This window comes from Sinocyclocheilus rhinocerous, unplaced genomic scaffold (genome assembly GCF_001515625.1).
Source record: "Sinocyclocheilus rhinocerous isolate Xijiao unplaced genomic scaffold, SAMN03320098_v1.1 scaffold241, whole genome shotgun sequence".
Lineage (NCBI taxonomy): Eukaryota > Metazoa > Chordata > Actinopteri > Cypriniformes > Cyprinidae > Sinocyclocheilus > Sinocyclocheilus rhinocerous.
Window position 1 is genome coordinate 1,453,972 of NW_015659312.1, and position 17,426 is coordinate 1,471,397.

At 38.1% G+C, this 17,426-nt stretch overlaps 1 protein-coding gene across 3 annotated transcripts in view; it reads right to left on the reverse strand.

Moving 5' to 3' along the window:
- Positions 1-1,343: 1,343 nt before the first annotated feature.
- The window catches only part of LOC107723516 (basal cell adhesion molecule-like), a 55,978-nt gene continuing 39,895 nt past the window's right edge, over positions 1,344-17,426 (reverse strand). Inside the window, exons 4-17 of one of the 3 annotated variants that reach the window (XM_016532182.1) lie at positions 16,198-16,274; positions 15,945-16,041; positions 15,337-15,519; positions 15,107-15,228; positions 14,870-15,014; positions 13,938-14,053; positions 12,827-12,968; positions 6,287-6,411; positions 6,034-6,175; positions 4,860-4,898; positions 3,703-3,723; positions 3,220-3,361; positions 3,034-3,133; positions 1,344-2,567 (exon numbers count right to left, since the gene is read on the reverse strand). In XM_016532182.1, coding sequence (XP_016387668.1) covers positions 2,565-2,567; positions 3,034-3,133; positions 3,220-3,361; positions 3,703-3,723; positions 4,860-4,898; positions 6,034-6,175; positions 6,287-6,411; positions 12,827-12,968; positions 13,938-14,053; positions 14,870-15,014; positions 15,107-15,228; positions 15,337-15,519; positions 15,945-16,041; positions 16,198-16,274 — 1,454 coding nt within the window. In that variant the 3' untranslated portion in view covers positions 1,344-2,564. Of the gene's footprint in view, positions 2,568-3,033; positions 3,134-3,219; positions 3,362-3,702; positions 3,724-4,211; positions 4,251-4,859; positions 4,899-6,033; positions 6,176-6,286; positions 6,412-12,826; positions 12,969-13,937; positions 14,054-14,869; positions 15,015-15,106; positions 15,229-15,336; positions 15,520-15,944; positions 16,042-16,197; positions 16,275-17,426 lie in introns of all 3 variants that reach the window. The other 2 variants (XM_016532184.1, XM_016532183.1) reach the window with 2 other exon arrangements.

Sequence of the window (17,426 nt, forward strand, 5' to 3'; positions counted from 1 at the left end):
ATTCGCCAGAAAGGGGTATTCTGTCACCAAGCGAGTGAACAAAACACCGGCATTTTAGCGATGACTCGGAACACCTCTGATTGGCCATTGCATTCATAAGCTCAACAGCATCCTGTGTGATTAGTTATAATGCGCAGTGCTTTAAAAACGCGTCTGTCTCTGACTCAGCGCCAGCCAGCAAAACGCAGATTTGAATTTAGCAGCTGATGATATGACATGCTGAACGATTTAATCACGCTGCTGTGATTGTATCAAATATACAAAATATTATTCGGCTATTTTTTGTCTTTTGGAAGCTGCATTCAAAATCCACTTGGCTCAAAAATCTGAGGGGGCACGTGTCCCCTCACTTTGAATGGGCATGACGCCTCTGATCTCAACTACACACAAAGACTCAGTAGGTAAAAAATTATAATGTTATATCCAAGCCAAACCCTCTCCCACCCTCTATCCATCTCATTTCTCCTCTGTCCTCTCTTTACCCTCATCCAATTGTACCTAACCTGCTAATTAGAGAGTCTAGAATCACTGTTTTGTTGGTACAGAGAAACGCTGTATGTATACTGTATAAATGTCTGTGGCCATATTCAGAAATTGAGTAAATGTTTGAAAAACTGTCCCTAGGTGTTGCTCTGACACGCAGAGGACTCGACTCAAAGAACAGCAGATTGTGAATCTGTTATTTGAAGCAAATAACAAGGCTCACAGCTTTGTTTAACAGCAGGGCCTGGGGAAAATGACAGGGTTTTCCAACAACATAGTGATTCTAGAATGTTCCAGCTGTGCCACCTGAACAACAGTGTGCTTTTACTAAGAAAGATACAAAATACATATATGCAAAACACAGAAACCTGTAATGTCATATACAAGCTTAAAGAAATCATTTTTTACACAGCATGTTTACTCATATTTTTGGTTTAAAAAAACAAACAAAATGAAAGCGGCAATGAATAACAGTATTGATAAATAACAAAAAAGATTATCACTCTGTGACAACAGTGGAAAACATCTGGCCCTGGCCCTCAACTTTTACCATGTTTTCTTGTTTTTCTCAGAATTGAAAGCGATAGTTCACCCAAAAATGAAAATGTCAAAATGTACTCTGTTTTACATTGAAAATCAGTGGGATCCAGTTTGATTTTGGATCCATTGACTTTCATTATGTACAAAAACAGTTTGAAATGTCTTCTTTTGTGTTCCACAGAAGAAAGAAAGTCATCTAGGTTTAAAACGATAATGAGGATGAGTAAATGATGACAGAATTGGTTTTTGTGTGAGTAATGACTGTAAAGTATAAAGTCTTGGGGTTTCACAAAACTTACACAGAGCAAAAACTTTTTAAAGAAAAGGCTGAAGATGTTTAATTTGATATGTTTCAATATAAATAATGAAAAACATAGTGATATTAATAGTGTTGGAAAACGATGAAACTGAATAGTATATTGGGACAGTATGTTCGTTATGATTTCTGCTCAGTAAGTAGATCATTTCCAAATACGCTCCGCACTTTAATTATCCAAAAAGAATAATGGAGTTGAGACTATATAAACTAGTGAATGCTTAATCCCGTTATGAGGCATTTTAAAAGACAAAGAAGGATCTGACCTGTCCCCTTACTAACCCATGTGTAATAATTACTGAGTTAGGTGAAAGTCTTTGAACATGTTTGGGCTGTTGAATGGAATTCAGTGCAGTTCAGAGGAAATGAGATGATTGAGTTAGTTCTGTAACTCTTCCACAATTCTCAGACTTGAGCTTAATGGGTCCATGCATTCAGATATATGGTTTGAATGGGATTCTCACACACTCTCTTTCTTTTCTGTCACCACTGGCTTTTGGTTTTAGCTCAAAACATACAGGTGTGGGACATGTAGGCATGGTCTAAAATATCTAAGGCAAAAATATGAATATTTGACCATATGAAGGCTGATATGAATGACAGCTTGATTATTTTACCAGCGTTGAATGTACAGCTGGACAGTGTGTATACTGGCACATCCATATGCTCCATGCAGATCGTGGCCAAAGCGTATAGTGGTCTGTAGGGTTGACTAATCGGGGTAATGGCACGTGTGCAGTTCACTATCAAAAATATACACAGTAAGTGCAGTAATGCAAAAAGAGGCTGTACTGCACTATTCAACAACATGAACTAATCGACATAACCAGGGTGCAGCACAGCATGAAGAGTAACATCCAGTGTCCACAGTGACTTTTCTGCTTTGTTTTGGGTAGAAGAACACTGCATTAAGCCGCGCTCTATTTCACAGATTTGTATTACAAAGATTGCCTTGATAACACAATCAGGACACAGTATGTACCCTTATCAAAATAATGCCAGATTTACATTTATTGCCCCTCCCAAACAGAAACCCACCCTCAGTTCAACATCATAGCCCCTCCCACAATCTTTCAAAAAAGAAAACTGTACAGTTAAAATGAATTCATCTTCTCTTTCCTCCATCTCCTCTCTTCTCCTCCATCAGAGCACTCTTAATTCCACCGCCATCCTCTACGTCTCTGGAAATCTTGTTCTTACTTGTCTTTTTCTTCTTCTTTTTTTATCACTGTGAAAGTGTAAAGGTTGTTAATGAACGCACACTACTGGCTATCATTTAGCTGCTTAAAGTAATACAATATTTGAGATTAAAAACTATTGTCTATTTTTATATTAAGGATCATAGTGCAGGCCTCAAGAACTAATTAATTGTCATTTTAAATCTTTACCAATCTTTGCCACTAATCTTCTACATTTTTCAGCAAGACGTTTTCTATCGTTTAGAGAAGTTTTTATCATTTAAAATACAAAAAAATGTAGTATGATCACTTAGTCTTTTATTCATTTTAATAAGTACAAGGTCAGAATAAGTATGTTATTTTATTTTTACATAAATGTATCTGTTACACTGAATGACAATTTTATTGTGATTTTAAGGACATTTTTGTTGTACTATAAACAATTTTGGTACTGTGTTCTCTTGAATCAACACCAGTTCAGGTCCACCATGCTAAACTTTGCCTTTGACCCCTCACCTGTTCTGCATGTGATTTGTTTAGCAGACCAGCCTCTTCATTGCCTTTATCACTGGACTTCATCTCCACCACAATACCACCTTTCACCTCCCCAGATGCCCTGCAAGGAGGAAGTGACAGATAAAGAATATATGGAAATGTGAACAGGATGTGCCAATTTTGGTTATCATGGTTCTTGCTACTCACACATCCTTCTTGTCCTTTTTCCCACAGCTCAGCTTGCCCTTCTTACTAAGGAAGAAGAGCAGAGCCACCAGGAGGAGAAGCAGCAGAACGCACACCACCACGGCAATCACGACCGCGCTCGAACCTCCCTGCTGTTTCTCCGCTGAGAAGATCGAATGAGAAGAGAGTTGGTGAGAAGTGGAAAGTTAATGGCGAGTGTGAAGAAGTGATGAGTTTGGGTGGGACAGGAAGAGAAAGTGGAACACAGAGGGGGAACGGGCGTGTTGAGGAGGGTGGGGAGGAAGTAAACCAAAACAATAAGCAATTGTTCTTTTGTCGACATTAAATGCGAGACCCAAGAAATCAGTGATAAATAAGGTCACAGTTTGAGAAATTATATACAAACATACACGCAATTTCAAATCTGTAGACGTAGACACACACACACACACACAAACACTTATTCTCACGCAAAGACAGAAAAGCAGCAGGGGTTATACAGACCTGTTTTGAACACAGGGTTTCCTTTGAGCAGCATTATGGGAAAGAGAAAGTTGAGTCCGATTGAACAGCGTACAGGAAAGAACACTTTACCATTAACCCACATACACATACAACGAGGCCCATCACCAAGATGAAGACAAACACACACACACACACACACGCTAAAGTGACCGCACAAGCTAAACATTTGACAGCACGCTCAAGGATGAAAGGAAAGAACGGCGGCATTAAGAGACAGACACATAGAGGAAGGAAAGAGAGGAAAGTAAAATAGAACAGAATCCTTTATTGTCCCAAATGAGGGTACAGTTAAAGGTGTAGCATCAACAAAATAGAGGACGGACATCATACAAAGATCACATACATAATACAATATACAATATACACAGTGTTTGGTAACAGTACATAATATACAGTGTAAAGGGCTGGAAAGCTAGATCACGGAGTATATACAAGAAAGAGTCCTGAGAGGGAGAGGAGGAGCAGAGAGAGCTGGGACAAGTGTCTACCTCGGTTAGCAGCATTGGAATCTGATGCTTTGTCTGGATCTGCACAGAGGAAATAAAAGAACAAGGATTAGTGAGCGGATAACTATATATATATATAAGGTTGGGATGACCAATTAAATATTCTAAAATGTGCAGCAAACAGCCATTGCACACTGCATGAGATATGGTACCCCACAATCCACTGTGCACTTGACCATTAGTTTTCAGTGAATTAAATGAACTGGAAGCAATATCCATGATTTTTTAAATCTTCTCAACTTACTATTGCCAAAATTCAGACATTTTTACACAAAGATATTTGGTTGCTACTGGCTGAATAAACCATGCAACGTAATGAGGTCATGTGACAATGTACAGAAGCACTGTCTGAAATGTATATCCCTGCATTCTGCATACCTATTTACATACTGTTCTGAAAAAAAAAAGAAAGCAGTATACATTATATATGCCGGGGTGCTTTTTGTGCAAACCTTGCTGCTGGTTTATATGTACCAAACTACAAAACTGCAAGTTAACCCAACGTTTTCTGCCCGATATTTACCAGTGGTGGACAGCAACGAAGTAGTTTTACTTCGTTACTGTACTTAAATACAAGAAAGAGTCCTGAGAGGGAGAGGAGGAGCAGAGAGAGCTGGGACAAGTGTCTACCTCGGTTAGCAGCATTGGAATCTGATGCTTTGTCTGGATCTGCACAGAGGAAATAAAAGAACAAGGATTAGTGAGCGGATAACATTTTGAGTGTAAATCTGTGTCTGTGGAGATATGTTGAGTAAATCTGAGTAAATACACTATGTTCAAAAGTTTGGGGGCAGGTAGATTTTTATGTATTTATTTTTAAGAAATTGATTCTTTTATTCAGCAATGAGCATTAAATTGACTACAAAAACTTTCTATTTCAAATAAAGGCTGCTCTCTTTAAATTTATATTCATAAAAAATCCTGAAAAAAGGTTTCCACAAAAATCTTAATATTAACCTTTTTTTGCAACCATTTTCAACACTGATAATAAGAAATGTTTCTTGAGCATTTCTGAAGGATCATGTGACACTGAAGACTGGAGAAATGGATGCTGAAAATTCAGCTTTACCATCGTAGGAATAAATTACATTTTAAAGTATATTAAAATAGAATTCACTTATTTTAAATTGAAATAAATTATATTTCACAATTTGACTGTTTATTTTGTATTTTTTTTAATCAAATATATGCAGCCTTGGTGAACATAAGAGATGTCTTTCAAAAACATAAAAAAACATTAAAAGAAATGTCTACAAGGCTATGCAACTCAAGCACATCCGCACTGGTCATCATTTTATAAATAGTATCAAGCTGTATTTTGGCTCATGAATATCATGAACAACATCAGCACACACCAATTAATATTCATGAGCATTGTGTTTCTAGATATTGATGTCACAACCCTTTGCCCATAATCCCACCCTCCAAAAAATAAATAAATGTATATATATAGTATAAAAAAAATATATGCTAATACAAAAATTAAATGATAAAAGTAGCCTATATAAAACTGCAAAATAAACATTCATCTATCTGTACTTTTTACTTAAGTACATAAAAAATCAAGTACTTTTGTACTTTCACTCGAGTAAAATTGAAAACTGAGTACTTTTACTTTTACTGGAGTAATATTTTATTATACAGATCTGTACTTTTACTCAAGTACTTGATTTGTGTACTTCGTCCACCACTGATATTTACCCAGCGCTGGGTTGCCAGTGGGATCATTTTAACCCAGTAATTTTTAGAGTGTAGTATTCCAGTCCCAACATAGCCTTAGTCTGTAAGAATAGGATGCACTAACCTGATTTGATGGACACCTTGAAGTTCTTGCTGTCTCTTCCATGCTTGTTGTATGCTTCACAAATCACACCATCCTTCAGAACCGCAGCCGAAGCCTCAAGAGTGACCGTGCTGATCACCTTATTCCCCACTACTGTCACTGACTACACACAGACAAACACACAGATGAATATCATTACAAAAATATGATAAATAGAGTTTTCTGATGTAAAGATCAAGTTCAAACCTAATTTATTTGAAGCACATACACACACCTCTTTGCCAGAAGGTGTCCAGGTGAACTGTGGAGCAGGATGACCAAGAGCAGAGCAGTTGAGAGTGACCATCCCTCCTTCCTTATCAACAAAACCATTCACTGAAGCATCAATCTCAGGTTTACCTTCAAAATGAAAGCACATGTTTATTATTGGTGTCCCATCTTTGGGTTTATTTGCTTTAAACATTTATTTGAGTTTTAAATTCCTTGATACCTTTGTAAGCCCATGATGGGAACGTTACATTAAACCAATGAACCGATCTTAACAGGTCTGACATCTGCCTTGTTCTGAGGATTCAGTCAATGGCTTTAAAACATCATATTCTTATGACACCATATTCCATGTGCTCAGTACAATTTATGAACCATATTATAAATGCTTCACCATCCTTTCTTGGAAACCAGGAAAAGGTGTGAACTACACCCACAAATGCTATAAATGCCTTGAAGGCATATAGAACAAAACCAGGAAATCAGCTGTAGAATGAAAGCTTTTCCGATGGCATAGAAAAGAAACATGAGACCTTGCCTAGTGTTACAGTATATGTCTCATACTGCAGGGTGACAGTATGACAGACAAAGTGTTTAACAACTTATGTTAGAGTTTTATTATAGGAATTAGTTCAACAGTAACTTCTCACATTGTTAGTGGCCTTGGAAATATATCTTCCTTTGGCATTTCAGCAAGTTGCCTTCAACCAAATGAAACAGCTCAAAGATTAATCACAACATTTTATTTGAAGCAAAATGCCTATGATATTTGGAAAAATGACCATTTTGTTTTCTATTGATGTAGTTCCCTTTCAGTCGGTCACTCTCGACGTCACGTCGGATGACCGACGAATTGGGATCTCGCTTAGAGAGACCAATCTACTTCGAGTGTAAACTAAATGAGCCAATGCACATTGGCGCGTTTAGTTTACACTCGAAGTAGATTGGGATCTCGCTTAGAGAGACCAATCTACTTCGAGTGTAAACTAAATGAGCCAATGCACATTGGCGCGTTTAGTTTACACTCGAAGTAGATTGGGATCTCGCTTAGAGAGACCAATCTACTTCGAGTGTAAACTAAATGAGCCAATGCACATTGGCGCGTTTAGTTTACACTCGAAGTAGATTGGGATCTCGCTTAGAGAGACCAATCTACTTCGAGTGTAAACTAAATGAGCCAATGCACATTGGCGCGTTTAGTTTACACTCGAAGTAGATTGGGATCTCGCTTAGAGAGACCAATCTACTTCGAGTGTAAACTAAATGAGCCAATGCACATTGGCGCGTTTAGTTTACACTCGAAGTAGATTGGGATCTCGCTTAGAGAGACCAATCTACTTCGAGTGTAAACTAAATGAGCCAATGCACATTGGCGCGTTTAGTTTACACTCGAAGTAGATTGGGATCTCGCTTAGAGAGACCAATCTACTTCGAGTGTAAACTAAATGAGCCAATGCACATTGGCGCGTTTAGTTTACACTCGAAGTAGATTGGGATCTCGCTTAGAGAGACCAATCTACTTCGAGTGTAAACTAAATGAGCCAATGCACATTGGCGCGTTTAGTTTACACTCGAAGTAGATTGGGATCTCGCTTAGAGAGACCAATCTACTTCGAGTGTAAACTAAATGAGCCAATGCACATTGGCGCGTTTAGTTTACACTCGAAGTAGATTGGGATCTCGCTTAGAGAGACCAATCTACTTCGAGTGTAAACTAAATGAGCCAATGCACATTGGCGCGTTTAGTTTACACTCGAAGTAGATTGGGATCTCGCTTAGAGAGACCAATCTACTTCGAGTGTAAACTAAATGAGCCAATGCACATTGGCGCGTTTAGTTTACACTCGAAGTAGATTGGGATCTCGCTTAGAGAGACCAATCTACTTCGAGTGTAAACTAAATGAGCCAATGCACATTGGCGCGTTTAGTTTACACTCGAAGTAGATTGGGATCTCGCTTAGAGAGACCAATCTACTTCGAGTGTAAACTAAATGAGCCAATGCACATTGGCGCGTTTAGTTTACACTCGAAGTAGATTGGGATCTCGCTTAGAGAGACCAATCTACTTCGAGTGTAAACTAAATGAGCCAATGCACATTGGCGCGTTTAGTTTACACTCGAAGTAGATTGGGATCTCGCTTAGAGAGACCAATCTACTTCGAGTGTAAACTAAATGAGCCAATGCACATTGGCGCGTTTAGTTTACACTCGAAGTAGATTGGGATCTCGCTTAGAGAGACCAATCTACTTCGAGTGTAAACTAAATGAGCCAATGCACATTGGCGCGTTTAGTTTACACTCGAAGTAGATTGGGATCTCGCTTAGAGAGACCAATCTACTTCGAGTGTAAACTAAATGAGCCAATGCACATTGGCGCGTTTAGTTTACACTCGAAGTAGATTGGGATCTCGCTTAGAGAGACCAATCTACTTCGAGTGTAAACTAAATGAGCCAATGCACATTGGCGCGTTTAGTTTACACTCGAAGTAGATTGGGATCTCGCTTAGAGAGACCAATCTACTTCGAGTGTAAACTAAATGAGCCAATGCACATTGGCGCGTTTAGTTTACACTCGAAGTAGATTGGGATCTCGCTTAGAGAGACCAATCTACTTCGAGTGTAAACTAAATGAGCCAATGCACATTGGCGCGTTTAGTTTACACTCGAAGTAGATTGGGATCTCGCTTAGAGAGACCAATCTACTTCGAGTGTAAACTAAATGAGCCAATGCACATTGGCGCGTTTAGTTTACACTCGAAGTAGATTGGGATCTCGCTTAGAGAGACCAATCTACTTCGAGTGTAAACTAAATGAGCCAATGCACATTGGCGCGTTTAGTTTACACTCGAAGTAGATTGGGATCTCGCTTAGAGAGACCAATCTACTTCGAGTGTAAACTAAATGAGCCAATGCACATTGGCGCGTTTAGTTTACACTCGAAGTAGATTGGGATCTCGCTTAGAGAGACCAATCTACTTCGAGTGTAAACTAAATGAGCCAATGCACATTGGCGCGTTTAGTTTACACTCGAAGTAGATTGGGATCTCGCTTAGAGAGACCAATCTACTTCGAGTGTAAACTAAATGAGCCAATGCACATTGGCGCGTTTAGTTTACACTCGAAGTAGATTGGGATCTCGCTTAGAGAGACCAATCTACTTCGAGTGTAAACTAAATGAGCCAATGCACATTGGCGCGTTTAGTTTACACTCGAAGTAGATTGGGATCTCGCTTAGAGAGACCAATCTACTTCGAGTGTAAACTAAATGAGCCAATGCACATTGGCGCGTTTAGTTTACACTCGAAGTAGATTGGGATCTCGCTTAGAGAGACCAATCTACTTCGAGTGTAAACTAAATGAGCCAATGCACATTGGCGCGTTTAGTTTACACTCGAAGTAGATTGGGATCTCGCTTAGAGAGACCAATCTACTTCGAGTGTAAACTAAATGAGCCAATGCACATTGGCGCGTTTAGTTTACACTCGAAGTAGATTGGGATCTCGCTTAGAGAGACCAATCTACTTCGAGTGTAAACTAAATGAGCCAATGCACATTGGCGCGTTTAGTTTACACTCGAAGTAGATTGGGATCTCGCTTAGAGAGACCAATCTACTTCGAGTGTAAACTAAATGAGCCAATGCACATTGGCGCGTTTAGTTTACACTCGAAGTAGATTGGGATCTCGCTTAGAGAGACCAATCTACTTCGAGTGTAAACTAAATGAGCCAATGCACATTGGCGCGTTTAGTTTACACTCGAAGTAGATTGGGATCTCGCTTAGAGAGACCAATCTACTTCGAGTGTAAACTAAATGAGCCAATGCACATTGGCGCGTTTAGTTTACACTCGAAGTAGATTGGGATCTCGCTTAGAGAGACCAATCTACTTCGAGTGTAAACTAAATGAGCCAATGCACATTGGCGCGTTTAGTTTACACTCGAAGTAGATTGGGATCTCGCTTAGAGAGACCAATCTACTTCGAGTGTAAACTAAATGAGCCAATGCACATTGGCGCGTTTAGTTTACACTCGAAGTAGATTGGGATCTCGCTTAGAGAGACCAATCTACTTCGAGTGTAAACTAAATGAGCCAATGCACATTGGCGCGTTTAGTTTACACTCGAAGTAGATTGGGATCTCGCTTAGAGAGACCAATCTACTTCGAGTGTAAACTAAATGAGCCAATGCACATTGGCGCGTTTAGTTTACACTCGAAGTAGATTGGGATCTCGCTTAGAGAGACCAATCTACTTCGAGTGTAAACTAAATGAGCCAATGCACATTGGCGCGTTTAGTTTACACTCGAAGTAGATTGGGATCTCGCTTAGAGAGACCAATCTACTTCGAGTGTAAACTAAATGAGCCAATGCACATTGGCGCGTTTAGTTTACACTCGAAGTAGATTGGGATCTCGCTTAGAGAGACCAATCTACTTCGAGTGTAAACTAAATGAGCCAATGCACATTGGCGCGTTTAGTTTACACTCGAAGTAGATTGGGATCTCGCTTAGAGAGACCAATCTACTTCGAGTGTAAACTAAATGAGCCAATGCACATTGGCGCGTTTAGTTTACACTCGAAGTAGATTGGGATCTCGCTTAGAGAGACCAATCTACTTCGAGTGTAAACTAAATGAGCCAATGCACATTGGCGCGTTTAGTTTACACTCGAAGTAGATTGGGATCTCGCTTAGAGAGACCAATCTACTTCGAGTGTAAACTAAATGAGCCAATGCACATTGGCGCGTTTAGTTTACACTCGAAGTAGATTGGGATCTCGCTTAGAGAGACCAATCTACTTCGAGTGTAAACTAAATGAGCCAATGCACATTGGCGCGTTTAGTTTACACTCGAAGTAGATTGGGATCTCGCTTAGAGAGACCAATCTACTTCGAGTGTAAACTAAATGAGCCAATGCACATTGGCGCGTTTAGTTTACACTCGAAGTAGATTGGGATCTCGCTTAGAGAGACCAATCTACTTCGAGTGTAAACTAAATGAGCCAATGCACATTGGCGCGTTTAGTTTACACTCGAAGTAGATTGGTCTCTCTAAGCGAGATCCCAATTCGTCGGTCATCCGACGTGACATCTCCGTTCCCTCCTTCAGGGAACGAGGGTTACCATACGTAACCGAGACGTTTCTTATTATAAAACATCTCTACTGGCTTTCATGCTTCAATGCTACAACATCTCATAATAGCTAGCTAAGCTACTGTAGCTCAGACTCACTACAACTCTTTACTCATTCAGAATAGTTGAACGTACATGAGCGGCTTAATTAAAGTCTGGAACTTTATTTGTTTTTTGTTTTTTTTACACCCTGAGTTAGGGGTGTATAAATTAAATATGCATGGCGGAAGCAAATTGTTATGGATCATAATAAGCTGTAAATGTGAATGTTGACAGTACCATTTAGTTTGTAAGCATTTTGTTTTGTAGACTAACATTTCCCATTATCCTTCATGGCAGCACAAGAATGATAAAACACGCAGATCAGCATCAATTCCACACCTAATGTGCATTCTTTACTCTTGATTATGGTGCATTAGTGCTAAAATGCTTCCTGACTTTCTCGGGAATTAAAAAAAGAGAGATAAATACGAAACTGATTTGATATGATTTGAAAGAAGGTACTTCTGAGGAGAACGTGGACGCAGCATCTGTTTTCATTTCCATGGCAACAGAGACTTCGGGATTATAGATGACTTATGACCTCTAAAGAAACATACACACTACTGTTCAAATGTTTGGGGTCAGCATTATTTATTTAAGAAATTAATACTTTTATTCAGTAAGGATGCATTCATTTTTTGGGGGGGGTTGTAAGAAATAATACTTTTATTCAGTAAAGATGCATTAAATAAATGCATTAAGCAGCAAATCAGCTTATTAGAATGATTTCTGAAGGATCATGTGACACTGAAAACTGGAGTAATCGCTGCTGAAAATTTAGCTTTGCCGTCACTGGATAAAAATTACATTTGAAAAATTACATTAAAATAGAAAAGTTATTTTAATTTGCAATAATATTTTATAATATTGTGTTTTACTGTGTTTTGAATAAGATAAATGCAGCCTTGGTGAGCATAAGAGACTTTTTAAAAAATCGTACCGACCCCAAACATTTGAACAGTAGTGTAACAGTAGCGTTTGACAATCTAAGAGCTCAACCTAAGAGGTTTGTCATTAAAAGTTTTTAATGTTGTTGTTTCATATCACATTATTTTTGTATGGAGATTTTGAATTGCATTTTTACTTAAAATTCTGCTTGATTGGTTACTTTGAGCATAAAAATAATATTTTAAGAACAAACACGCTTTACTGAGACTGTTTTCTTTTGCCATTGAACTCCCACCTGTATCTAAACATAATATCCACACTACGGAAACCAGCTGGTATAACAACAGACGTCAACAGTTTGTTGACAGCCCATAGTTTAGTTCTACCTCCTGAATGCATGCTGCCTTGATACTGATGACAGCTTGTATTGACACTTTGCACTGATAAACCACTATAAAACGGTGTGTGTCTATGTATGCACTTAGTACCTGTGATGGTAAGGGTGACATTGGCTTGTTTTTGGAGACCTGGCACTGAAGGTACTGCTCCGACACATAAATACACACCAGCGTTAGCCAGAGTCACTGACTCAAGAGTCAACACACCCGTCTGTGACAGCACCTTTGAGTCCTATGGTATACAGTGAGATCAAATGAGATGCTGAGTCGAATGAGATCTAGTACAACACATTAGCCAAAAAACAAGATGTACAGCCATATAAAACTTAAAAGTATAGTTTACCCAATAATGAAAATTCTGTCATCATTTACTCCCACTTGTGTCATTCCAAACCCATTATACTTCGGTTCACCTTCGAAACACAAATTAAGATATTTTCTATGAAATCTGAGAGGTTTCTGTGCCTCCATTGAAGGTCCAGGTAACCAAAAAGTTGAAGTCATTGTAGCAGTTTAAATTGCTTTATATGATGAACAGATGTAATTTAGGCTTTTATTTACATCTAAACAATGATCGACACACATACATGGAGCATGTCACATATGGTAAACATGAAAACTCACACACAAATGTATGTGTGTGATCCACAAGAACCAATGAGGTTTGTTTGTTAGTGCATGATGCACAACACATAATCTTTCGTGTTTACCATTTGTGACATGCTCTATGTATGTGTTTATATGTGAACAGAAGTCTAAATTAAATCTGTTCATCATATCAAGTAATCATATCTCATCACAAGACTAAACCACTTAATTCATTCGGATTAATTTTACAAAGACTTTATGGCTTTATTGGACATTGGTTTCTTGGGCTTTCAATAGAGGGACAGAAATCTCTCAGGATTCATTAAAAATGCCTTAATTTGTGTTTCAAAGATTAACCTAAGTCGTATGGGTTTGGATTGACAAGAAAGTGAGTAAATAATGGCAGAATATTCAGTTTTTGGAGAACTATCTGCCAAAATGATGAAAAAAACAAAAACAAAACAAACAAACTGAAAACTCCAAAGGCAGACACAGCGTAGCACCATTAGAACTAAAAGAACATTATTCAGGAAAAAAAAAAAACACATCAGAGAGAAACATCACAATAGAGAAAATAGTGAGGAAAAATTGGCTTGTTGAAATTGATACGTGCCTTTTTCCACTGCAGGGTGTATTCAACAGAGGACTTGGTCTTACACTGAAGCTCCACAGTATCTCCTTTAGCAGCAAGCAATGGGCCTTCTGGAGTCACTGCCACAGGGTCAAGATCTGACAGAGCGACAAAAGAATGAATATATCTAAGAAGTGCTGGAAAAATCAATTGAACCTGGACTTAATAACTGATCCTAAAAAGTAATGTTACTAGCTTAACAATTGAATTTACATATTGACTGAGATCACTTTAGTGTTGGAAGTAACTAAAGAGTTTACAGTACTAGAGTGAATGTGTTACAGAAACATTAGGAACAGTTCACTTCTAATTGCTTTCAAATGATACTCTTCTCTTTTCAGTTGATGATGAGAAGCAGTGGTGTTATTGTTAACTGAAACTAAAGCTATTAAAAATTATTTTCGAAATGAAGCTAAAATAAAATATAAATACTAGATAAAAAAAATGTAAACTAAAATTTGAAATGTTGCCTTGGCAACTAAGTGAAATAAAATAAGTTTAAGTACTAAAATTACCAAACTGAAACTGAAATAAAACTAAATTAGCCAAACAGAAATATATAAAAAAATAAAATTACTAAATTTCTAAAACTTATACTAAAATTAAAAGTAGAACTAAAAATATAAAAATAAAATCTAATTTAAAATATGAATAAATACTATAATAGTATCTAAATAACACAAAAATGAAGACTAAAGAGAAGCATTTGCCTCGATTTTTGCCCTTGCCACAGTATTTAATCACGCTGTTCAAGCAAATCTCTTTTTCATTCCAGTGAGATGGTCTGTGAAGCTTGTCTAAATTAGCACTGGTAATGAAGGAGTGCAGAGGTTAACAAAGGATCAGTAATGCGTGTCATTTAATAACTCATTCGGTTTATTGTATTTACTATAACGTCTGGGATTGATACTTACAGTGCACACTTAAGCTTAGAGTTTTGATAAGTTCGACACCATCCAAGGCGTCAAAGTCCAGAGCTTCACACTTATAGATCCCAGCATCCTTTCGAGTGACGCTCTTCACTTTTAACGTTCCTTTCGATCCTTGCAGTACTTCATCCTTACGAGTGAGTAAGTAAATATGAGTGAAAATAATATGGACAAACCACTACTAGATTATTTGGTTGTGATTTGGCATAGATGGTCTCTCACCTCTTTGGAAAATTCAAACTCTGGCTGAGGGTTTCCATCAGTCTCACACTCCATCAGCACATCATCCCCCTCTTTGACTGGCCCTTGATTCTTCAGTTTGAAGAACACATTTTCTGTTGAATCTGATTGGAGGAGAGCACAGGATGAGGAGTTTGAGGTAAATGAGCGTACAGTTGACACACGCAGCAAGGGTTACAGTTTAATTGTGAGTGTGTGCACGTCGGACTCACAGAGCAACGAGAGGTTGAATTTATCGGAGCTCTCCTGTTTGATCTGGTTGTTTGGCATGCTGTACTCCACCGTGCAGTGGAAGACTGATTTAGCATCGTCTTTAACCGGCTGCATGAACAGAGTGCTGGTCATGGTGTACAGGCCTGAGGCTTCCTTCACCACACTAGGTATCATATAAGTTTCTGAAAAAGAGTGAGACATTAGAGAGAAAGATTAACTTTACTTTAAGATGTCTAAAAGTCTGTGAGGAGTACTGGAATCCTACTATGCTAATTTAAAAAAAAAACATTATACAGTATATCTATTCTGAAAGGTATTTAATAAAGTTGAATCACTTCAGTATTTTGGGGGACTTTCCAGGATTTTTCTGGATTTTTTTGTGTTTATTTGAAACATATTTTTTTGGTTATAATGTAAATATTTTCACTGTCAATTTTTATCAATTTAATGCACCTTTGCTAAAAAAAATCTTTTAAAAAAATGATAATAAATATGTATATATACTAAATCCCCATTTTTTTGGTCTTTTGGTTCAATGAGCGGGAAAGAGATTTTAAAGGCATAAAACAATAAAAAATTCTGAGCACTTTTCTGATTTTTCACTTACTTTCCTTTTGGTCCTTTACTTCGGGCAAAGGGGTGGCATCTTTAAACCAGATAATACGAGGCTGAGGGAAAGCGTTCCTGCTGATGCACTTGGCCACCTAAACAAACATACCATACAGAAATGTGACACGCTGGAAGTTGTTACAAGATTTCAGACAAACTTCTTTAAGTCATTGTAACCTTACACAAAATACATTTACATTTAAAGGCTCACAGCAATCATAAACAGCTATAAACATCTACGTGAGACTCACTTCAGAGGAGGTTGAAGTGTCATGACTGACAGTGATAGCCTGATTATTTCCTGTGATCATTGGCTTCTCCGGAGCAACTGTGATAGGAAAAGAGAAGTTCATTAATAATTTAAATCGAGCCAGAGATGTTTCCTAAAAATATTGCATGCATACACCCACTGCAATTGGCCATATAAATATGAACACATTGAGGGGGAATTCACTGAAAGAATTATGACAGTGGATAACTGGCTCTTTTAAATCACTTTACTGCACCACACTGAATTTATACCCAGGATGCCTAGTTATAATGCTCCTCTTCATCATTTAATCATTATTTTATGAATAACTGCTGCCACGATCGATAGAAATATACACAGAAAGTTCTATTAAATAAAATCCAGTTTACCACCTGCTGTCTGTGGGCGGTAATAGCGTAACGTTAAATGTGCCAGGCAAATTGTGCTGAATTTAGTGAATAAGGCACAATATAATGAGCCTAATTTGCATGCAAAGGTGTGTTTGTGCTGAAAAGAATGCCATTCACTCAATTTAAATGTTAAGGCTAAAACCGGATTGCAGCTAGTTAGTGAATAAGAATCAAGTTTTTGCACTGAAATACTGTGTGCAAAAATTTAGTTTAGTGAATTTGCCCCTAAATTTGCAAATGGAAACATAAAAATTAGCTAAATATATATAAAAAGCAAACATTAAGATGCATTAACACTATGACACTACCGATTGTCTTTTCAAATCGAGCTGCAACCTCTCCCCCACCCACCAATTCACACGCAAGGTCACTGTATCACTGCTCCCAGCTGTCATCTGGTACAAAAATAAACTGAATCATTTTTAATAACATTAGCAGTCATGCCATTCTTCCTAGAGCGCTTTAGTTTCTCAGTATCTCTTCTTCGCGCATGATCTTTCAGTCACCAAAGCATCTCTCTCATGTCTTAATCTATTTCAAAATATGTTTAAAAGACACTTTAAAAGCAGCAGAGAACATGTGTTTGCATGGAGATGGATGTCTCTTTCTCTCTCTACATAAGGACATGTCCCTCTGGTGTAGCCATTAGCCATGAAGCAGGCAGCAGCATTTGTCTCCAGGGAGGAGATGCCATTGTTTTCCAGTCCCATTGATCTCATTCACAATTATTACATCCATTACTGCCTCTCTCGCTCCATGCAGTCTGGGATGGAAAATGAACAAAAAGCCGTTCTGCTGTTTTCTCTGGTCTGTATACACG